General features: G+C 49.3%; 1 protein-coding gene across 1 annotated transcript; it reads right to left on the reverse strand.

Moving 5' to 3' along the window:
- Positions 1 to 503: 503 nt before the first annotated feature.
- SLC34A2 (solute carrier family 34 member 2) lies at positions 504 to 24031 on the reverse strand (the record flags this gene model as incomplete). Its single annotated transcript, XM_080697264.1, has 13 exons — positions 23904 to 24031; positions 13789 to 13903; positions 13561 to 13695; positions 12330 to 12458; positions 11016 to 11159; positions 10009 to 10120; positions 7358 to 7553; positions 6684 to 6779; positions 5365 to 5485; positions 4076 to 4243; positions 2345 to 2461; positions 2123 to 2247; positions 504 to 1133 (listed from the first exon to the last, which is right to left on the reverse strand). Exons 2-13 carry the CDS (start codon positions 13898 to 13900, stop codon positions 504 to 506), a joined length of 2085 nt encoding a protein of 694 aa, XP_080553390.1. The 5' UTR covers positions 13901 to 13903; positions 23904 to 24031.

Genomic DNA, 24031 nt, shown 5'->3' on the forward strand with positions numbered 1-24031 from the left:
GTGAACCTTTGGGGCCAGCCATGCCTGTCCAGGTCAGCAACTCCAACAGGTATTTGGGGGGTGGGAAAGGCCCACACTTGTGGTTTATTTCTCCTAAACAGGGGCCTGGGGTGCCTAGGAACAGCTGTTCTTGGGGGAAAGCTTTGCTACAAGAGGCTCCTGGGCTGTATCACCATCAAGAATCTTTGTATGCCTGCTTACACACACCCTTACATAGGCAGCTTTGAGAACTTCCTATAAGTTCCACCCCCTCGGGCCTTTTCCTTCTGAACAGCAAAGTCTGCATGCAAGCCAGACCCTAGTACAGCTGTGTGCAGGATCGGCATGGTTGGCCAGCTTTTGTGCACTTTTCCATGGTGACCAAGGGAGCGGGGGCTGAGATGGAGCCGCTCTGCAGGCTGCTGTCCTGGGTGAGGGGAGGGCAGGACTGATGTCAGCCATTTCCTAATGGGGAGCACATCTCTGTGGGGCAGGCAAGGGTCCTTCCCACCTCCTGGAGCCCCCTAGAAGGCTGTGCTATTGGAGGTCTTCATGCCCAGGGCTTCGGCTCGGGTCTTGGCCTCATCTTGGGGTTCCTTGCTCAAGACTATGCTGTCGAAGGCCTCAGGGGCCTTAACCGGGACACCCTGCGCCTCCTCTGCCTCCACCAGGACATCGCAGCACTTGCAGCAGGGGCAGCACTGGCTGCAGCCGCACATCAAACAGCACAGGCGGCAGCATACGCGGCAGCAGCAGCAGCAGCGCCTCTGGCAGCAGCTGGTGCCCAGCGTGATGATGTGGTCCCAGGGCTTCAGCGAGTGCATCCACAAGGGCAGGCAGTTAAAGTTCCGGAGCTTGGTGGGCAGCACGCGAGGGCACCGGGACTGCAGCAGCCGGAGGCACAGGATCAGGAGCACCAGGAGCACGATGGGCACCCCCACGCCCACCAGCACCGGCCAGCCGGCCAGAGATAGGCCGAACACCGCCAGCGGCGTGAGGAAGAAGAAGAAGATCAGGTAGAACACGGCGAACCAGCGGTACTTGGCAGAGATGTTGCCCAGCCCCTTGGCCAGGCGGATGGGCAGGCGGGTGAACGGGATTGGGTACCACAGCAAGATGCCGGAGATGTTGAAGAAGAAGTGGCACAGGGCGATCTGAAACACAGGAGGATGGGCAGGCAGAGTTAGAGGTCATCCTCGGCACTTGTCCACTTCTTGACGGGCGCTACCAGAAACCATGATATGGGCTTTGAACAGACTTTTAGATCAGCCACTAGCCATCGGCTACTGGGCACTGGAAGAGGGCTGGTCTGTACTGAGGTAGGTACTAAGCATAAATACACTGGATTCCAAGGACACTGTGCATAAAAAAGAATGCACAATATAACATCTTGCTAGATTTTTATATCAATTCCATGTTGAATGGATCCCCAAGTTTGAGGCCCCAGCCTGGACAATTTACTGAGACCCTATCTCAAAATAAATAAATTATAGCAGAATACCCTTGGGTTCAATCCCCAGCACCACACATAAGACAAAATAAAAAAATTAATAAAATAAAAATGTGACTTAAAAACTTCAAATCACCTATGAGACTCTCTCTAACTATCACATTTATAGTTCTTTAGGGCAGTATGGCTTTAGACAGTGCCTCTAATAAGATTATGCTCTCCCTTTTTCAGATGGGGGAATTGATGCTCAGGAATTAGATTACCTGTTGAAGGTCACTTATTATGTCAATGGTGAGACAAGGATTAAAACCCCATAGGTCTTGCTTGAGATCCTGGCAGCCCTGCCCCACTATGGTCCTTATAATGCCAGGCCCATGTCACAGGTCACCAAGGTCAGGTGGGGAGATGGGAAGTGTTTGGCTTCCTAAACACTCTTTCCTCCTCTCTATCAAGGGGCCACTTCACCTTTGCTTAAACAGGGACCAGCAATAGGACTCTTGCTCTGTGTAAGGAGCAGAAAGCTTTTGAAGTTCTCATCCTGACCTCGATTCTATCTCCCTATGGCTTTTCCATGACATCTTTGTTGCATCTTTTGGCCATAACAGATAGCCTGGCACTTACTAGAAATCAGTTTTCAAGGCCGCACAGGAGAATGCCTCACTCAGAGCCCCAGCCCCTGGAGCACGTCCTTACCTGGAGGGAGCTTCTCAGCGTGTTGCCTGGGCTGGCGAGGGCAGCCAGGATGGCGGTGGTGGTGGTGCCAATGTTGGAGCCAAGTGTGAGGGGGTATGCCCTCTCTATGGTTATCACACCAATACCTGGCAAAAGAAGCCATACAGATCACATGGCACCGGTTCCAGGGGGTGGCAGGAAATAGCAATGGTGGCCCAAGGAAGAAGCCAGGGAGAAACTCACCGATCAGCGGGGTCATGGCAGACGTGAACACGGAGCTGCTTTGCACGATGAAGGTCATACCCGCTCCCACGAGGATGGCCAGGTAGCCCGTCACCCAGGCAAAGGGAAAGGGGAAATCTAGAAGACAGGGAGAGAGAGAGATTGGTTCATTCCCTATTGACTTTGGCCCAAGACAATGAGTGAACCAAAGATGTAGGTGAGTGTTTGAAGACAAAAACAGATTGTGCTGGAACTGGATTAGAAATACCTGAACCCACCCAAAAGAAACCGTCCTCCGGGTGTGCAGGATCCTCGACAGACCAGGACCATCACCACCATGACTCAGCCATAGAGCTCTTTGGCATCTCCCTCCAAAAATTAAAGCCAGAAAACTATTGTGATGAGTGTTATGCTAGTGAGATTGGCCAGTCTCAGAGTGTCAAGGGTTGTATGTCCTCTCATATGGAAAGTAGAAGAGAAACTAGGAAACACAAGGGACTTTAGATTAGTGAAGAGGGAGACCTACAGTAGAAGGGTGGGAGGGGATCTGGGGCGGTGTGGAAGAGGCTTGGGGAAGAAAACAGTTCAAATGATGCTATGTCCTTATATGTGAAGCTTTCAGTACCAATTTCACTAAGATGTATAAGGAGGGAGGTGTAGGGAGCGGGATGGGTTGTGGAAGGCAGTGTACCAAGTGCTGTGTGCCTGTGTGCATCACTCTGACCTCACTATGAGGCATAATTACAATGCACTGATAAGTATTTTTAAAAATTCTCCCCACAAATTGCTCAGTGCTCTGAGACCACGGTGCTTCCTCGAGGTCCGGGTCTCCCTGCTGTAAATCTTCCACCCTTGTTTTCACCTAACAGAGCAGAGCATCAAGGAAAAGCGGCAGCTGGGCACAGCCTCTGAGCCCAGCCCTCTGCCCTCCTGAACCAGTCAGGGCTGCTGGTGCTCAGGGTCGCTCTCCTGGCAGCCTGGGGAGGTGTTTCTTCATGGAGATTTCAAGGGTGGTGATGGAATTACTTGCTAAGCTCTCATTGGCTAGGAGGCCTTACTGGGAGGGAGTTCCTCATAGCCAGTGGGTTGTCATTGGCTGCTTTAGGATCCAGAATACATCTCCTTTCCAAGTGGGAAGGGCTGTAATGACCAGGTTGAATTGTGTGTGTGTGTGTGTGTGTGTGTGTGTGGTGCTGGGGGTAGAACCCAGGGGCTTTTTACCTCTGGGCTATACTCCAAGACCTATTTTTTTTTATATTTTATTTGGAAACAGGGTCTCACTAAGTTGCTGAGAGCCTCACTAAGTAGCTGAGGCTAGCTTCGAACCTGCACAATCCTCCTGTTTCAGCCTCCCAAGAGCGAGGATTACAAGCGTGCACCACCATGCCTGGCTCAGGTTGAATATTTGTTACCCTTTTTCCTAAGGGCTCCTGACAGATCCAGGAAAGTCCCTGACACATAGAGAGCCCATTCAACAAGAAGGCCTGAGTCCTGTGAATCTAGACATGGGCTGGCTCCTTCTCAGGCCTTGCAGATCTGCACCTGAAGGTGTGCCTGCTCCCTAGACACACATAGGACCTGGAGAGAAATTCCTGGGCTAAGTGATATCTTAACTTCTGCAGCTTATTAGACACAAGAGAAGCTGCACACACAGAGGGACCATTGAAAGATGAGAATCAAAAGTGCCCTCTGTGTGGGGGGGGGCATGTGACATCATCACCTTGAAGATTCAGAACAAGGCAGGGCTCTTACCAGTGTTGATGGTCTTCTTAATGACAACAGCGACCTGTCCCTTGAGCACAGAGCCCAGGAGCTTGACAATCATGATCAGGCAGCCGCAGAGGACCAGCAAAGAAAAGATAAGCAAGATGATGCCCACGGCAAGATCCGGGAGGTTGAAATTCACAAAGATGTGCTGGCCTGGGGAGACACAGAAAATGTCTGGGGGTGGGCCGGGGAGCCCACAGCCATGACTGTAATTCTGCCCCAACATCCTTCTGCCTCTTGTAACAGAATCTTGGTTGTCCACTAGACGTGGCATCTCAGAATAAAGGTGGCTCTTTCCAGTCTCCTTCCTACGTAAGTCTGTGAGGCCAACTGGACCTCCTGAGGCTGGAAAATGAAGTGAGGTCCTCAACATCCCACAGTTCATGGGGGAGGCACACCCAGGCACCAGCCCACTTCCAGTTCCTTTGCCTCTAAACCCTATACTATTTTTCATTTGTGATACTTAAAATGATTGAGGGCCAGGTATGGTGGTGTACACTCGTAATCCCAGCATTTGGGAGGCTGAGACAGGAGGATTGTGGTTCGAGGACAGCCTCAGCTACTACTTAGTGAGGCCCTCTGCAACTCAGTGAGACCTGGTTTCAAAATAAAAAATAAAAAATAGGGTAGGGGGTGTAGCTTGGAGGGCGAATGCCCCTGGGTTCCATCCCCAGACCCGCAAAAAAAAAAAAAAAAAAAAAAAAAAAAAAAAAAAAAAAAAAAAAAAATCATAATGTTCCTGGAGCACTAAGGTATGCTGCTCAGGATTAATGTCAGCAGAGTCGGGGGAGGAAAATGCACAAAACAGTACACAGGGAATTATTGGAAGAGCTCAGGATCTGAGTTGGAAAAGACCCCAGTAGCAACATCACAGCATCTTAGGCCCACCAGGGCACCTCGGAGGCTCACAACCTTGCTGCACAGGACTCACTGAGTAAACACATCTGCGCTGGGTGAGCCCCACCTCGGCCTTCAAATCTGGCTGTCACCACCCCAGAGTTATTGACACAGGGATACCGAGGCACACAGAAGGAGCACTCTTCTGAGGGGGTATGGAGGGGCCAGAGGGTCTGGGCTGTAAGCCTTAGTTCTTGCCCTCTTTGGGTGACGTTGGGCCCGTTGCCTCAGTCTCTAAGCTTTGGAAGCTTCTGCTGTGAAGCACATTGCTCAGCACCTCCCATCGCCCCGCTCCCTTCACCTCCTGGGCTCGCTGCTGCTCCTGAGCCCCCACCCCAACAGCCCGTCCCAGCGGCGGCTTGCTGAGTTCCACTCACATTTGGCGATGTTCTCTTTGTAAGTGTGGTTCTGGATGGTCCAGGTGGAAAAGCCATCTGTCCAGCAGAGAGAAGGGGAGGTGCAGTTCTCAGGCGAGGGGACGGTGACATTCATCTGAGTCTAAATGAAAAACACGTCATAGCTCTCACTTTGGGCTGGTAATGGGTGGCAACAAGGGGGCCAGGGGGGAGACGCCTACAGAGTGGCTTCAAGAGAGGGTTCCCTGGCTCTCTGGAGGACTGGTTATTCATCTTTATCTTGAAAAGCTCTTAGAAACAAGTAGGACAAATAAAATCAGGCTTTGTCCTTCAAAAGCATCCAGTTTTGATCATTTAATTTTTTTCTTTCTTTTCTTTCTTTCTTTCTTTCTTTCCTTCTTTCTTTCTTTCTGTGGTAATGGGGGTAGAACCCAGGGGCTCCCTCCAGGTTATACTCCCAGACCTATTTTATACTTTATTTGGAAACAGGGGCTCACTAAGTTGTGGGTGGTAGCCTCCAGTGTGACACTAAGTTGCTGAGAGCCTCACTAAGTAGCTGAGGCTGGCTTCAAACCTGTGCGATCCTCCTGTCTCAGCCTCCCAAGCACGGGGATTACAAGTGTGTACCACCACGCCCGGCTCTTGATCTTTTAATTTCTATCCTTGAGAACCCAAAGAAAAAACACATATACCCTGAAATCGAGGGAGTACCACACCCTATTGTTCCGCAAGCCACCAAGATCCCTGATTTAGGAGGGCAAGAGAATGTGGGCTTTCCAAGCAGGCAGGTGCTTGAAGACTCTAGAAGGTGGCAGGTACCACTTGCTGCCTGTACCTAGACAGTGTGACACAAAGTTTCCATGGGTCCTTCCAAAAATGGACACAGAGCCAGGCGTGGTGGGCACACTTGTAATCCCCGCGCTCGGGAGGCAGAGACAGGAGGATCGTGCAGGTTCGAAGCCAGCCGCGCTGGCTTAAGAGACCCTGTTTCCAAATAAAATATAAAATAGGTCTGGGAGTGTGGCCTGGAGGTAGAAGGGTTCCATCCCCAGTACCACAAGAAAAAAAAAAAAAAAAAGAAAGAAAAAATGGACACAGAAGCAGCCAGAGATGAGCTTATCCAAATAAGGACAAGCTGGGAATCTATAGGGTGAGACTAAGGGTAGCTGCTAGTCCTTCTGTTAAATCCTTCTAGTATTTGAGGACTTGTTTCCAAAAGGAATCTCACCAGCCAGTTCTGTAGTTCTAGGATTCTTCATTTTTCTTTGCTATCTCAAATAAAAGACTCCAAAGCTCAGGTGCCAGGACTTACCCACCCCACAGTATTTATCAAAACTTACCACATTGGTAAAAGTTTTGCACCAAATCTTGACCAGGCTCTTGTTCTGGGCACCTTCATCGTTCATGGCAATCTGCTGGATCACATTTTTATCCAGCTGAGGAAGATAACAAACAGAGGAGGGTCAGCTTGTCCTCCAGACTAATTTGAGACAGAAATGCAGGCAGTGGCTGCCAGAGGGCCTCTGGGATGAACTTGACCTTGAGACCCTGGGAGCATGATCTGGGACTCAGGGTCCATACCCCCCAGGGGGCAGCGGGGTACTCTGCCATTAGCAAGTACCCCATAGATGAATGAACGAATGATTTATGAACAAGGACACTGGTGTCTAAGAAGAAGGCTGTAGTGGATACAAGGTAAGCGATGGCCCCAGGTCCCAGCTGATCCTTTCTCCCAAGATAACACCCACAAACCCTCCCTTTACTTCAATAATAAAGACAGACCAGAAGGAGGAAATGGCCTCTAGCTGAAAGGTCCATCATTTTTTCTCCTTGCCTAAAAGTAGTTAGAATTTATAAGTGCATCCCTGTTGCGGACAGTAACAAAGTCATCACAGGTGTCCAGTGGAGAACCTTACACTCTCTTTACCCCAGCCCCAATAGAGATGACACACGCTGAAGTCAAGGAAACCACAGAGGCGGCAACTCCACTCAGCATCCCTGCAGTTTCTGGTACCTGGATAATGAGCTTCGTGAAGGGGTCTGTGATGACTTTCAGAAGGGCTGGGGCATCTTCTCCATTCTGGAAGTGGAAGGAGTCCAAGACCAGGTTGGTCAGGATCTCCAGGTAGTGGGTGGCAGCCTCCAGGGGCAAGAGCACGAACACAGAGAGCCAGTTGAAAAAGTCATGGACGGTGGCCCCCGCGAAAGCCCTAAGGAGGGAACCCCGACAGCCAGGTTAGTGGGCGAGGGAGGGGGCGCCAGTAGAGCTGGGTCATTGCATCTGGTAGGTGGCACCCGTCTATGTGCACACAGGTGTACCAATCTTGTTTTCGTTCCTGCAGCAGTTTCCAAAGTGGGTAGTGTTCATATTCCCATTCTACAGGTGAGGAGGCTGAGAAGCAGCCAACGTGTTATGGCTGCAATGATTATTATTATTATTATTATTATTATTATTGTTGTTGTTGTTATTACTGTCTGAGGATTTAACTCAGAGATGTTCTACCTCCAAGCTTCATCTCTAGCCTTTTTTATTTTTTATTTTTTCATGTTGATATAGAGTCTTGCTATATTACTGAGCCTGGCCTTGAACTTTTGGTCCTCCTGCCTCCGCCTCCCAAGTACTAGGATCATAGGAGGGCAATGCTGTACCTGGCGAATGGCATCCAGGCCATTTTTAATAGATGGCACCAAAGGCAATCTGCCCTTGGAAGGGTCAGGAGAAGCAGGCAGGTAACCATCAAAGCCCTATATGCAAATGAATTCTTAACTGTAAAAAACCATCTTGAGAGTCTAATAAAACACCTACACGGTCTCCAAAGGAAGTGAGGCCAATATATACCACCCTTTGCATCTATCCGAGGACACTCAGGTGCCCCCTCGAATTCCATCCTCTCTCCAGATTCAGAGACAGTACCCTGAACTTTTTCCCTCAATTGAAGATGTTTCTTTAACAAAATCATCATGTCTACAACCCCCAAAAGAAACACGAAACATGAACAGATAGGAGCAGCTAATAAATGTATGAGGAGTGCTTGCCTTCACTAGTAATAAAATTTGCAAGGACAAATTTTCACCTATCATATTAGCTACTATTTTTATATAAAGTGTTCTTACTCTTCCTGGTGAGAATGAAATAAAACAGTTTCATGCAATGCTGATGTAGTATAAAATCATTCAAATATTTCCTAGTAGTATGGCAAATGTTTCAGGAGTCTTATAAGTGTTTGATAAAATAATTATCATTTGAGAAATCTAAGGAAATACTCCAAACCATTAGGAAAGAAATATATATTATTTGAAAAGATGTTATTAAAAGCATATATCCCAAACAGGGGATGAGCTAAGCCAGTTAAATTCCTCTAATAGGCACCTCAACTTCTTATGCTTGCATAGCTTTGTTTGTTTGTTTGTTTGTTTGTTTGGCACCAGGGATTGAACTCAGGGTCATTCTACCTCTGAGCTACACTCCCAGCCCTATATTTTTTAAACTTTATTCCAAGTCTCACTAAGTTACAGAGAACCTCGCTAAGTTGCGGAGGCTGGCCTTGACCCTGTATGCCTCCTGTCTCAGCCTCCCAAGTAATGGGATTACAAGTGTATGCCACAAAGCCTCACTTAGGCTCACATTTCACAGGCGATCAGAGGCAAAACTTAGTGTTAACAGTGCAACGAACCCCAGATCGCAAATACGAAAAGCTGGATGGAATCCCAGCTGCGTCCTCAAAGAAGTCACCTCGCTTCCTTGAGTACCTAATGAATAAATGGATAAAAGGGGGTATAGAAAAACCTGTTTGACCTTATAAGAACAAATGAGAGGACGCCCAATTTAATGTGCATCATTATTGTGGCCATCAGGACATTTCATCAGGGACCAATGAGGTGGCCCAAGGCAAATCAGCGGCTCCGAGGACACACACTGACTGCCAGCTCACCAGCGGGTGAGGGTGACGTTGCTGTCTCCCCAGCCCGCCTGTCGTAATGTCAGCTGCCCAGCCACACAGTGATCGCTCCGACAAGCTGGGACCTGCCGTGTTTTAATGAGCTCTGGTACTGTTCTATCACTTGGGAGAAGAGAAGCTGGCAATTTTTCACATTAAATGTTTTTTAATAAGCAAAAGGTTCCTTTTCCCTATATTCAGCCCACTTTGCTTTTACATCTTACACACCCACAAAAGTGATATTTGACCTTTTTTTCAACATGCTACCAAAGAACAAAGAAAAAATGGCACGGGTTGAGCTGGCCAAAAATAGATGTTTTAGGAAGTTATAATTACCGTGACTAAGCAGGACAGTAAACCCTAGCCTAAATGGCCTTCTCTCTACTCCACCACCCAGCAGGTAAGTTTCTAGCAAGGGCTTGTACCTCATGAGCCCTGACGGTGTGCCAGGCTGCTTGCTCAATGTTTTGCCTGCATGATTGTGTTTAATCCTTAAGAAAACACAGTGATGATAGATACTATTATTATCCCGGCTCTGCAGACCAGGAGCGGAGTTTAATCAGCTGGGAAGTATGTGGACTCAATCCCAGCAGGTCTCCCCTGTGGCTACTTCCAGGAGCTCTAGGAAGGAGCCTGAGAAGCCCATCCATCCTCCTGAGTACAGCAGTCACTACAGCGTAGTGCCAAACAGGCCTGAGGCTGCCACGGCTGGTCCCGAGCTGCCTACCTTCGGAACTCGTTCCGGTCCCCTGCCTGCATCAGAGCCACTATGGTGTTGGTGATGGAGGTCCCGATGTTGGCCCCCATGATGATGGGGATGGCAGCACGCACGGTCAACACTGGAGAGTGGGAAAGAGCTGTTAGCAGGTTTAGGAAGGCAGCTGGACCACGCTCCGACATAGCCCAAGGCAGCCCGAACTCACTAACTGGTAATCCTTCAAGCAGCTGTTCTTAACACTGGGTCATGCACTTCACTGTGCATCTGATGAAAGTTAAGGAAGGTAGCCCTAGAAATCTAAATATGTGCCCCCCCAAAAATCCTTGCACATAATTTTGGGGCATCTACACACACACCGAAGCCCTCCGGGGGCCCCAGTTTTAATTCCCTTCACCTCCCTAATCCAGATGTAAGGCCCAGAAAACCACAGGTGTTTTAGGACACATACAGGTATGTTGGAGTCAGTTTTACATAGCACTAAGGCTTGTCCTTAAGGAGGCGTCATCTACTGCTAGACTTCAAACACATGATATTTATTGACAAATCCCTGGCAGGATAGTGTGTGTGTGTGTGTGTGTGTGTGTGTGTGTGTGTGTGTGCACAAAACCAGCAGATGGCCAGTTTTTTGAAACAGGAAACTAACATATTTGGAGGAAAAGAGACGTGCCAGCCACCTGTGGCTCCTGTGGACTAGAGCTATAGCTTAGGGTAATGGAGACCTGGATTTTAACCTTAGGTCAGTTCAAGTTAAGTGAAATTAGATAGCCACACAAGGCTAGTGGCTGCTGAACTGGACACCATAGTTCTAGAAAATTCAGCAGAAACCTTCAGCCTCAGGCTCTATTTTGGGGCCCAGCCAGCCAAATGGGAACAGAAGGCTGCCGGGGTCACAAGCAGGACCTCTCATACTTGGACAAGAGGATGGCGGCACGGCCTGCACAGATCAGATTAAGTGCCGGCTCCCCGGATGAGCAGGGAGGCCTGGATGTGTGTGACTCCTGGGAGCCCAGACTCACGCGAGGAGGCCACCATGCTGACGATGATGGACGAGGAGGTGCTGGAGCTCTGTACCATGACGGTCACCAGCACCCCGATCACCAGCCCGGCCACCGGGTTGGACATAATAGAGTTGTTGCTGAAGAACTGTCCGGCCACCTTTCCTGAAAGACAAAGCAATGGCCACGTGATGAGGGATAGTTCGGTGGCACTGGGCAGCCTCCAGCCCTGCTGGGGCCTGTGGAACCTTGCCTCTTCCCTGGCCTGCCTTGACGGGGGGAGGCCTGCTACATGGTCACGTGTGCCTCCTGCTTACCCCCATCCCGGCCTAATCCCCACCTGCCTGTTCCTCTGCTCTGTGGACCCTCACAATTCAACCACTCCCTCATCAGCAAGCCCTTTGCTGATCTCTGATCCTGAGCCTGGCCTCAGCTCCACCTGGGCCCAGTGGGCTTCCTGATGCCCCAGTGCCTCTGCCTCTTCCAAAGCAGAGGAAGACTTATTCTCTGGGACTGGAGCTTCTCATTCTGTCTCCAGACTTCAACCCCAGCCCCAGCCCCAGCCCCAGCCCTCCAGGTCAAAGTTGGGCTCCCAAAAAAGTAACCAAGTCCTCTGTGTCACTGAGCTCTGATCCCCCTGTGCTAATTGCAGGCTGTGCCTCTTGGGGCTGGGGAGTGATCTCAGTCTCCTTCCTCCCTCTGTAACAGGGAGGAATGTCGGAGACAGGCAGAGTGCTACCTACTGCTGCCGTCACCCATGGAGGAGACACAGGCAGCCAAGCGCATGGTCAACCCACATCTGGGCTCCTCTCACACTGAGTAGCCACACATGGTGCTGGGAGGTGTGTGGGCATCACCTGTGGATACAGACGCTCCAGCCTGTGACCCCTGACTTTCTTGACTTTGATTTCTTTTTTTTGTTTGTTTGTTTAAACTTGCTTTTGGCCTAAGAGAGCATTCTTTCTTATTTCATTATCTCCAAACAGAGAGGCCAAAAACAGTAGGGATCCCTCAGATAAGTCTTGGTCAAATAGCTTTCTGCCTGGGGTTTGTGAACAAAGGGCTGATAGCCCTCAGTGGGCTCCAGCCCTGGCTCCTGGCCTACTAATACCAGAGCCAAGTCAGAGTTCCTTTAAAGGCCTCAGTTTTCTCTTCTATACAATAGGGGGTATAGACCTCCCAAGATGATCTGAGGCCCATTCCAGTCCTAAAGATACCTGTGCTCTCCAGCCGGAAAGGGCCGGTGAGCTGTGACTATCTCAGCCAATATCATACCCAATGCCCTGCCCTCCACCACCCCACAACCCACACCAGTCCCTGAGCCTTTCCTCCTACCTCCAACCAACTGGAAGGCGCTGCTGAGGACATCCAAGGAGCACACAAACAGGTAGAGGAATCCCAGGAGCAGAATAAATTTCCCAATTCCTTGGAAGACGCAGAGGACCTTCCCTTTGGTGTCTCTCTCTGCAGGAGGAGGAAAAGAAGCACAAGATTTTCAGTGTCTGCGATACTGGCAAGCTGTGAGATCGGTTCCCCACATCCCCTCCTGGCCAGGCTGCTGTGAGCCCTCCAGGAAAGCCTGGAGATGTGCCCATTGATGCAGTTTCCCAGTAGCTATCCCTGTGGTCTATTTCACTGGACACCCCATGCCCCATGCACCTGGATGTCTCTAAAGAACTTGCATTTGGAGGGAGGGGTCCCCTGTGGCCGGAGGCACAGACAGGCAGGCCAGGCTCCATGCTCAGCTGCACAACAGTGTCATGGGGTGAAGCAGGAAAGAGCTCTCTCCACCTGCTAAGTGCAAGGTCAGGGATAATGGCTCCCCAGAGCACCTTCAGAGCAGCACAGAATCTGTTCTAGAATGAGGCTTTTTGGTAGCAATCGCTGCCTCAATTTGTGGAGGGCTCGGGCTCTCTTCCATCCAGGATATAGCATCCTTGAGTGCAGTTTGCCCCACTCTCGCCCTCCCTCCCAGTGCCCCTTCCCCTCCTCCCTGTTCTCTCCACCCTACACCGCCCAGATATCTGACCTCACACCCAGCATTTGAAAAAGAAATGTAGAGCTTGCTTGTACCCTGGCTTCCTGGCCATGTAGCCTCTCTTATGGAAGTCTCCCCCGATGCCCATGCTTAAGTAAGGGGACCCCTCTGAGAAGCTCTCAGAGAGCAGGATCTTTTTCTGTTCACTGTTGTATCCATGGCTCCTCCAATAGTACGGTGAATTATAAGCATAACAATGTCTGTCTTGGTTAGTTATAACCCCAGTGTCTGGCACATTGGTTGAATGAAAGAAAAACAAAAGATCCCCTGACCAACATGTTGTGCTCTGATATTAGTCCTCAACCTGTGAGGGTGGCATCCCTGGCCAGGACTCTGGTTTTCTTTTTGCAGGGTTCTGCGAATCAAACGGAGGGCTTTGCGCATCGCTAGGTGAGCACTCCACCACTGAGCCACGCTCCAGCCTTCAGGACCCTTGTTCTAAGGGCACCAGAACTATGGAAGCAGAGTTGGTGGGGAGAGTGACAGGGAGGTGCTCTTCCGCCAGCCCTCAACGGGTCTCCCACGTACCCGACCACTTGATCCCAGTGTCCTGAAGCTCAGGCAGGTTCCAGGGGTCATCTCCCTCCGTGGGCTCCTCTATCAAGGCCACAGTGGAGTAGGAGGGCAGAAGTTCAATCTTGGTCACAGGAGTCCCGGTGCCATCTGACCAAACAAGTAGCAAAGACCATCAGGAATCAGACCGAGTCTCCTAGGGTCTTCCCGGGGGACCCGCCCATTGCCAGGAGGGACACTTACTTTTGTCCAGCTCCTTGTCCTTGGCCAGTGTGGCATGCTGCTGACTCGCAGACCCTTCGATGTACTTATTGGGGTCAGGCTGGGCATTTTCCAACTCAGGCCAAGGAGCCATGATCTGTGAATGGAAAGAGTGAGCTTAAAGAAGGAGCCACTGAAAGGAGACGCACCCAGCTGCCGTGCGAAGGAGAAGTGTGATCACAAAGCTTCTGCTGGCAAGGGGGAGGAAAGGAAGGATGTCCTATATGTGTGAGTGTGGAGTCTGGTGTGCCCTGCCCCACCCCATGAAGTCCCCCTAGACCATGCACCAGGCTGTGATAAAATCAAACCATCTCTCATAGCTGGTTCATCCTGGCCTCACGTCTAGAGTTCCATCCACTCCTTTCATGGAGTGGAGTGTCAAGTCCTCACCACCCTCCATCCTCCACACACACCCAGGCACGTGCAATGGTACAACTACTTCATCCCGTGGACTTAGCAAATACATGCAGCTTTATGTGTATATGTTACATATATGCTCATATATGTCCCCTGATGGACCTAACACCTGGGGCTTCTCATAGAGTGACACATTGGACCTGGTTTAGAATCTCTAGCAGTCCCACTCATCAATGTATATTTATTTATTGGTTCTGGGAATTGCACCCAGGGGCATTCTACCTCTGAGCTATACTGTTGATGTTTATTATTATTATTATTATTATTATTATTATTATTATTTATTTATTTTGCGGGTCTAGGGATGGAACCCAGGGGCATTCAACTTCTGAGCTACACCCATGCCCTATTTTTTATTCTTTATTTTGAAACAGGGTCTCACTTGAGTTGCGAAGGGCCGCACTAACTAGCTGAGGCTATTCTCAAACTTTGATCCTCCAGTCTCAGCCTCCCAAATGCTGGGATTACAAGCGTGCGCCACCACACCCAGCTCAGTGTGTATTTTATTTTGAAACAGAGTCTTGCTAAGTTGTCGAGGGCCTCATAAGTTCCTGAGGCTGGCCTCAAATCTGCAATCCTGTCTCAGCCTCTACAAGTACTGGGATTCTAGTCAGCTGCCATTTAGACAGGCCCATTTATGCCACTGTGTTAGTTTTCTATTTCTAAGTGGAGGTAATTCTTCATACTTTACAGAATCGAGATTAATAGTAATCAGAGATTGATGATGAGATCAAGGCCTGGGACTGCCTGGCATTGAGCAGGCTTTGCCTCGCAGCTGCATAAATGACCTTTTATGAGGACCAAACTGTTTCTAGCCTTAGGCAGAGACTTCCTTATAATACATTTTCTCCACAATGCCTCTCCGTTATGTAACTTGACACACCTGGAAGTCCACTCCTCTCAGTCCCTGGCCTATAAGAGACACTAGACAAAAGAATCCCAAGAAGTAAAACAGAAAACTCACTGAAAAGGAAGTACAAATGGCTAAAATTCTGGTTAAAAAACAAGAGTCTAACCTCATCAGCAATCCTGGACAGGCAAGTTCAGTGATCAGTCACAGTAACCAAAGTCACAAAAACTTCCTGGCACTCATCTTCAACCCAATAATTTTGCTTCTAGGAATTAGAAACCTAGGAACATTTGCTCTTAGAAAATCAAGAACACCTGCCTTGTTCTCATCAGTTCTTCGGAGAGGGCTTTCCAGAACCTGGGTCTACCTCACTCCTTAATCAGTCTCCTTCTTGCCTATGAGAACCAAGCACTAGAAAATGGCCTTGTCTTGTTCATCATTGTATCCGCAGGGCCTGAAACTCTGCCTGGCACATTGACGATGCCCAGGAAAGACTTCTTGAAGAGTGAAGGCAACACAGACCAACAGGGCACTGCCTTCCTGCAGCTCACAGACTACTACAGTACTGACTACGGCACCGCCAGGCGATGTTAACGCCATGCCCTCTGAAAAGGTTATGATGAACCCATAAAAAATTCTTTAAATTGTGAATAAAAGGCACTTTTTGGTCCCATTTCCAGCATGACCAACAAGGAAAAACAAGAGTCAACAATGTCTCACAGTACTCAGAGCAGGTGGTGGAATTATGATTATTTTCTTTTGAAATGTCCAGATTCTCTTAAAATGGTACATACAGCTCAACCCACAAAGGTCGGGATAGTTCTCCTCCCCTGATATTGTTCCTGTTGTTCAGACTAATAAAAATTGAATTAAAAATGGCTGATTCTAGAGTTGAGGGTGTAGCTGACATGGGGAAGCTTTGGGTTTCATCCACAGCATTACCAATTTTTTTATTATTATTTATTTATGTATTTATTTGGTGGCACTGGGGGTGGAACCCAGGGGCTTTTCTACCTCCAGGCTATACTCCCAGACTTATTTTTTTTTAATACTTTATTTGGAAACAGGGTCTCAATGACTTGCTGAGAGCCTCACTAAGTAGCTGAGGCTGAGGCTGGCTTTGAACCTGTGCCATCCTGTCTCAGCCTCCCAAGCGCTGGGGTTATAAGCATGTGCCACCACGCCCAGCTATTACCAATAAAAAAAAAAAAACACTTTAAAAGGCTGATTTTTTTTTTTTTTTTTTTGGTGGTACTGGGGTTCCTGGAAGCCCTTCTACCTCTGGGCTACACTCCCAGACCTATTTTATGTTTTTATTTGGAAACAGGGTCTCTTAAGCCAGCAAGGCTGACTTCGAACCAGCGCGATCCTCCTGTCTCCGCCTCCCAAGCACGGGGATTACAAGCGTGCGCCACCACGCCCTGCTAAAAGGCTGATTCTTTGAGTCTACATTACACGGGACTTTCTTGGAGACTAGTAACTCAAAGAAGCCCTTCTTGGTTGGAGCAGTCAAGGCTGACCTGGGCAAACTAAACTCCAGCTCAGGTCAAGGTCACCATAAAAGTGAAATGGCTCAAAGGTTCAAAAATACTAACAATGAAAACAGTAGCCCGATGTGTTTTTGACTATCGTTAAGTGCCTGCCACTCTGACTCTCTTAACACAGGGATCCTTGGGAGAAGAAACTGAACAATGTTGGAACTCTCCATTTCAATCAGGTATTTCATAATCCTGAGACTCAGAACTAAACTCTAGCTCTGCCCAGATACACTGTCACCTCCAACAAGTCATTCATTATTCCGTGCCTTGGTTCCTCATAAATAAATGTTTTTATGACAGTGTCTACTTCACTGGATCATTAGAAAACTCCTAAGAATAAGTTTCTACTAAGTGCACTTAGGATAACCTGTTAAATGAACTGGTGTACAATCACTCCTCTAAGCAACCCTGCGAGGTGTTAGGTTTGAGAGTTTTGATTCCAGATTCTATGCTCACCTCTCAGTTACTACATGACCCAAACATATGAAGACGCTCACCTGTGTCAGGTGCAAACATCTGAATGAATAAATCAGTGAGTGAGTGGCAGAAGTCATGAGTTAATAGCATCAAAAAAAAAAAAAAAAAGATGATTTAGGGTAAAGCCGCATACTCGGCATGGTGGGGGAAGACACTTTGGCTGAAAGGGAAAGATGTTCCAGCTTGAGGGGAAAGGATTCTTTGGCTGGAAGGTGAAATCAGTGTCCTCCTCACTGTATTCAGAAGTCAGGAGGGGGAAGGAGAGGAGCCCATGATCCAGGTCTCAAAGCAGCACCCCATCCCATACATATACAAAAGCATTCAACAACCTAACACACCAGCCCTCTCACGCCACGTGCACCCCCTGCACAGCTTTCCTTTGTGATTCTTGTCTTCAGCCTCCTCCAGTCTCAAACTCACACCCAACTGCTCCAAAGGCCAGCAGCACCAAGACTTGAATGCTCCCAGAGCACCTCCCCACCTGGGCCTCCCCAAGTTCCCCTAGACCAGGGCCAGCCTGGCGCTGGTTTGGGTCCCAGATCTTTCCACGGGGAACCTCAACACACAGCTATGATGTAGGGTTGAGCTGACTCTGTTCTATTGCCCACAACTTCCCCCAATGATCCCCCTTCTGCAGCCGTACATATCTAGAAGTGGGGTCTTGAACACCTAAGCGTCCCGCCTCTTCCCTGGAGCTGGGTTTTCAAGCCTCACCCTTCTCCGAGCCCCTGGCATGCCTGCGCTCCCCTGTGACTCACCAGGCGCTCCATCGCACACCACTGTGACACCTTTTAACTGATTCCTAATAACTACCATTTAGTGAGCACTAAAGAGTGGCCTGGTGCCGAGCTGGTGCCTGCCTTGTACTATCTCACCCAGTCTTTGTGCAAGACAGGGATTGTGATCATACTATTGCAAAAGGAACTCAGAGGTGAAGCAACTCTGGGCAAAGTTGTCCGGCGGGTGAGAAAGAGCCAGTTGTAAACAGGGCCCCGTCAGTACAGCCAGCCGGGGCCTCATCCACAGTGTCCCTGGGGCGTGACATCAACGTGACTGTTTTCCTGTAGCTCTGATTTTACTCACAATCGGGGAAAGGGAATGTTAAGTGGTTTGACAGGCAGGTGTTTTACATTTGATATTTACATGTCACAATCTTGTTTCTTAACCTTGACGTCACTGCCTTTTGGGGCCAGATGGCTCTCTGTTGGGGCGGGGGGTGGGCACTGCCCTGTGCACTGGGGTATATTTAGCAGTGCTTCTCTGACTCTATTAACTAGATGCCAGGACGACCCCCACTCTGAGCTTCGACGGTCAGGATGTCCCCAGACATTGCCCAATAGCCCTCAGGGGCTGAGAACTACAGATCCAGAGAACAAGAAGCTGGACTTTTAGGTCCTACCTCCTTGGGTTCAAATTCCAGCTTTACCCTTGTAACCTGGGGCTAACCCTGCTGCCGTCTCCCCACATGTAAAATGGGGATAACAATACTACAGACTACTGTGTCGATTAGGTTTTTTTTTTTTTTTTAAACAGAACAGTTTCTGGTGCTTTATGAACCTTGGGTGTGATTATCAGCCATCTTACTAAAACAAACATAACATTATAATTTCTATATAAAGACACAAAAATAAAATAAAGACACAAAAAATAATGCTTTCAGCTTACAATGAGCGCTTCAGGGCTACTCAGAGACCCGTAGGGCTTTATAGATCTAGTTCTCTCCTCCTAGAAGCACTTCTAAGGAAAAAAAATTAAAAATTATCGTGATCTACCATTTTTCTTATAATTATATCCTAGGACTTTTTTTTCTATCTGGAATTTCAAGTGGAGGAGTGGAGAGTCAATATATGAGGGGCACTGAAGGAATGTAGTTGGTCCACAGGGACTGATACTAAAACAACAAGCCTGAATCCTATTGGTGGGTGGTTATCCCTCATTACCATATGCAAATTACATTGGCCAAGATCTGTTGGGTGAAGCAACTCTATCAAGAAACTGCCACCCCGATGTCAAAGCAGCCCCACTGGGGAAATGCTTGCCAACAGTAAGGGCAAGGAGGATGTTTATTTGCTTATTATTTAAAGTATGCTTTCTGTGGCTGGATTTCTACAACTGGTCAGAATCATTTTAAGGACTGAGCAAAAAAGTGTCTAATATGGAAACAGATATGCCCATGGTCCAACATCCACATCATAATTTATAATACTACCACCAGCAATGATCGGGCACCCACTCGCACTGAACTGTGCAGAATATACAGGACCGAATAGTGGGGGATCCAGCCAGCTCAAAGTTCCTTGTCCTCTGTGAGGCCTGCGTGACTTCACCTCCAGAGCCACATTTGCTCTCAGCCAAGTGCCCCCAAAAGGCAAGGTCACACTTCTACTGAACATTTCTCCTTGTCGTTCTTGGAAGCCTCTGTTTTCCCTCTTCTGAGTCCAACTCTTGGTTACAAGTTTCCTCTTTATAAGCACTTCCCTGATGAGGCAATGACTTCCCCTTGCTCAGTCCTTGAGTCTCTGGTACCCTCACCTTCTCAGCATCACTGGGCTGCATATAGGCAGATCAGGAAGGAGGCCCAGCAGGTCCACACACCTCGGCTCAGCCCCCTCTCACACACATCCAGGAGGCCCTCTGGTCCAGCCCAGAGCTCTTGGGAGGAAGCCACCGGCCACTCCCTGACCCTGTCCACCCCCACAGCGCAAGCTGCACCTAGGAAGTAGGACACCTGACAGCTACCCAGCCACTCCAGTCTGCAGCTCGGTCGCACAGGCCCCGTAGGCCCCACTCACTGGCTGTCCCTGGCTCGCTCTGTCTACAAGTGGATACACAGCGAGTTGGCCTGTAGAGACTCCAGTCAGGGCTGTGGAGTCCAGGGGACCTGGCGCAGGCAAACTCCCTACAATTGGTCCCCGCATGGTGGCATCTCGGCTGCCACCTCTGCAGAGACCTTTGCATCTGGAACACTGAAGGCAGGGGAGAGAGAGAGAGAGGGTGAGGGCAGTGCGGCAGAGGCCGCCTCTCACTGTGTGTGAGCTGGAGCCTCTCTGGGCCTCATTTCTGTCATCTCCCAAACGGGACAATCCCAAGTTCCCTGCAGAGCTGTGGCGAGGACTAATTGATTAACAAGGGTACGTTTCAGGCCCGAGCACACTGGCAGAGTAATCGCATGTGAAACTTGAATGCATTGCATTGGGATGGTCTGGGCTCCACTTTGCCCCCACTGGAGCTCGTCCCCAGTGCTCAGCACAATAGCGGACCCTCAGCTAGTGTCTGTTCAGCAAAGGAACTCAAAGCACTTGAGAATAATGTGCTAACAGTGATTGGCTGGGGCAGGTGGAGGGGAGGTGGTCCAAGGTAGTTTGAAGCATCGTTAGATCTTGTAACACAGAAAGGGGTCCTCTCCAAGGTACAGACAGTGAAACCGAGGCACAGAGAAATGAAGCAACTTGCCTCAAGTCCCACAGATGCAGGAGGTGGCATAAGATCTGAACCTGAAACTTATGCCAGGAGCCTTTCATAGACCTCACAGCCAGGGGGAGAAAGGAGGGGTCCTCCAGCCCCTATCCAAGTGATGGGGCCAAAGGGCCTTGGGGCCCAGCTCAGCGAGGACTCTACCTGTTTCTAAAAGAGATGGCTGGTAGACCAGTCTGCAGGGGTCACTCCTACATAGTAGTCATTCAGATGGCCAGAAACTCTGGCCAAGAATGCTGTAATGACAGGCTTCTGAGTCCCACAAAGGCTTCAGCCATACCAGAGACCTGGACTCAGCAAATCTGGAGTCTTTTAGGAGTCTCTGCTGAGCAGGGGAGGATGTAGTGAACAGGGCGAACAGAGGAGGCACGTTAAGCAGAGGTCACTATCCCCAGACACACGGCTGACTCTGAACCTGATGCTTGAGGAAGCGGCCTTGGGGCTCCACCGGGGGTTCCTGAAGCCCGTGGACCCCTCCAAAGGCTCTCTTCCACCCCGATGCAGCTGCTCCCTCTTCTGTCTTCCTGAGGCCACACCCCAGCACATTCCTGCCAGCTGCCAGAAGCAACAGCCAGAAGGGAGAAGTCCATTTGGGCAGCGTGGTGCTAATGCCTACGAGATCAGCACTAAGAGGTCTACAGGTCCCCGGTGGTCATCCGCTTTCTGGTCCCCCCCCACACACACACTGGCCTGACCTCCTTGACTCCACTTCCTGCACCCCCACATGCACCCAATGACAGGATAAGAAAGACAACCTTCTGGGCTCTTCTGGGACTTGGGAAGCGAGGGATGTAGGGCACTGCAGTCACCCAAGCCCTCTGCTTACCACTGTTGAGCAGCAGCAGCTAAGGCCCCTCTACAGAAGAGGGGCGAAGGGGCCCGCAGTGACAGACTGCGGAGCCCTGGGCTGCCGAAACACTAGGACAGACTTGCACTGTCTCACCTGACAGTGGTCCCCACACACGTGGAGAGGTTGGCCTGTATCCTCAGCTTGCGGGACAGCATCTGGAATGTGCCAGACAGCCTAGTGTCTGTCGAGCACTTTGTGCTGGGCACTGTTGAAAGTCCCTATCATTCAGTCTCACGAGAACTCTACATGAAGTATTGTCCTTTAGCACCAATTTTATCACAATTCTACAGAGGGGGAAACTGAGGCAGCAAATCTGCTGAAGTCACATAGACAGCACACCAGCGATGGTTCAAACTCTGCCAGTCCAATGTTCTCAGGACACCCAAGAAACTTTCTTGAAAATTTTCCAACAGGGGGATAGTTACTGCCAAGCCATCCCCTCATAGTATAGTGCCTATATTGTGTAATTAACCTGTATTGATTATTTTGCACTGTAGGAGAGTTCAAATGACTAAATTTGAACACAAACATCTTAGAGCATATTGCATTTTTGCAGCCCTCTTTTTTGGGTATTGGGTAGGGCATCCTACCTCCAAGCTATACTCTCAGCCTCTTTTTTTTCTTTGTTTCTTTCTTTGTTTCTTTTTTTCTTTCTTTTTTCCTGCCCAGCTGGCCTTGAACCCGTGGTTCTCCTACCTCAGTCTCCCAAGTACTGGAATTACAGAAGTGGACCACCATATCTGGTTCTTTTTGCATTTTAATTTGTAAATTTTTTAAATTTTTGTGGCACTGAGAATGGAACCCAGGGGCATTCTACCTCCAAGCTACACCCCCTGCCCTATTTTTTATTTTTTATTTTGAAACAGGGTCTCACTGAGTTGCAAAGGGCCTCACTAAGTAGCCAAGGCTGTCTTCAAACTGCGATCCTCCTATCTCAACCTCCCAAATACTGAAATTGCAAGTATGTGCCACCACGTCTGGCTTCTTTTTGCATTTTTAACTCACTGAGATAGAATAATTCCCTGGGATGTCCTGCCTGCTGCTATCTGTGTCCTGTCTGCAGAGTGGTGTGTGTGTGTGGGGGGGGGCAACGAGTGGTAGATGCCTGAAAATGGTGTTGAAATTCAACTTATTCCCAATCTCTGATCCTAAGACTTTCTTTGTTGATTGAAGTCAGGCTATTCTAGTGTCTACTTTGTATCTAACAGCAATAATCCCCACACCCTTGTTTCAATGAGTTGGATAAATAATTTAGGAAGGGCTTAGGGACAGGAAGCTGTTTGGGCATCCCAAACTTTTACAAAGCATACCCTTCTTGACACTCTTTTACAAGAGTGCAAAAAATAAAAGATGATCATCATCTGGCACTAGACAAAAGATCTAAACAGTCTTTTAACAGTCTCAAACAACGCCACTGCTACCAAAGCACCACCTTTCCAAGAATACCCAACACAGAACAAGTTAAAGAACTACCAGAGGAGGAGGAGGGAAAGAGCGCAGAGGAGAGAAAAGACAAACAAGGCAAGAACAATCAGGGCTAACACAAAAACCTCCTGGTGAACCTGGACGGGGGAAGGACTGGTGAAGCTGACTCCGAAATCAACCTGCCTGAGGACATTCCCACCTCAAAGACAAGGAAGGACCCCAGCTCTCCCTGCCTGGTGCCAGCTACCTGTGGCAGGCATCCGCATCAGGAAACGTGAATTAACTCCGTAACCGGGGCTCCTGTTTCTGGCTGAAGATGCTTGATTCCTAACTTAAGGACCCCTGTGCGCATCTCCTTATCCGTCAAAGCCTCCCTGCCTGGTAGCCTCTGCCTCTGAAACAAGACAACTCTGGTCACTAGTCTCCCAAGACAATTGATGGATGGGCCCTTTGCTGGTGGCCACCTGTCCTGTCCCAACAACAAATGGGGTCTGGCTTTCATAAGTAACTCAAACAAGCAGCAGAGCACGTGGAAGCCACGCTGCTGGGTGCATCCATCACCGGGGGTGGGGGGCAACCACAAACCTGGAATTTTCAGGGCAGGAAAGACTGAAATGGTCACATTTCCTTTCTTGTAAAGAAAGGGCAAGCCGGGGGCTTACAGGGATTCGGGGTCAGTCACACAGCTAGTCACTGAGCCAGACACAGCTAGCCCAAACACCCATCCCACCTGTAGGAGATTCTCCTCTTTCCTCCCCCAAGACAGGACTCAAAGACACCTATCATTTTTTTTAATTCCCAGGTGCAGCTGATAAGCACTGTCAGTTGTAAATGTGGAATTGTCACCCCAATAGCCTTGACTTTATGAAAGAAGAAAAAATAATCGGAAAAGTTTTGAAAGGATGTACTTTTTCTCTTTTGCAGCTCAAGTGCTCTGAGGTCAGCCCCCAAAGGTATCTTAACGGCAAGCAAGAGTCCATCCAGCAGGGGCGAGAGAGGGAAGGGCAAGCAAGAGTCCATCCAGCAGGGGCGAGAGAGGGAAGGCAGCCGGGGCCGCGGTACTCACCAGCGCTCCCTGCGCAGGTAGAGGCCTGGAGCTGCAGCCAGGTGGAGCGCAGCTGCTTCCCGGTTATATATAGCCAAGGTGTTGCGCAAAGAGGCCGGCGGCTCGCGGTCAGCACGCCCCTCGCACAT

This window comes from Muscardinus avellanarius (genome assembly GCF_963383645.1).
Source record: "Muscardinus avellanarius genome assembly, chromosome: 6".
In the NCBI taxonomy this organism is placed as follows: Eukaryota; Metazoa; Chordata; class Mammalia; order Rodentia; family Gliridae; genus Muscardinus; species Muscardinus avellanarius.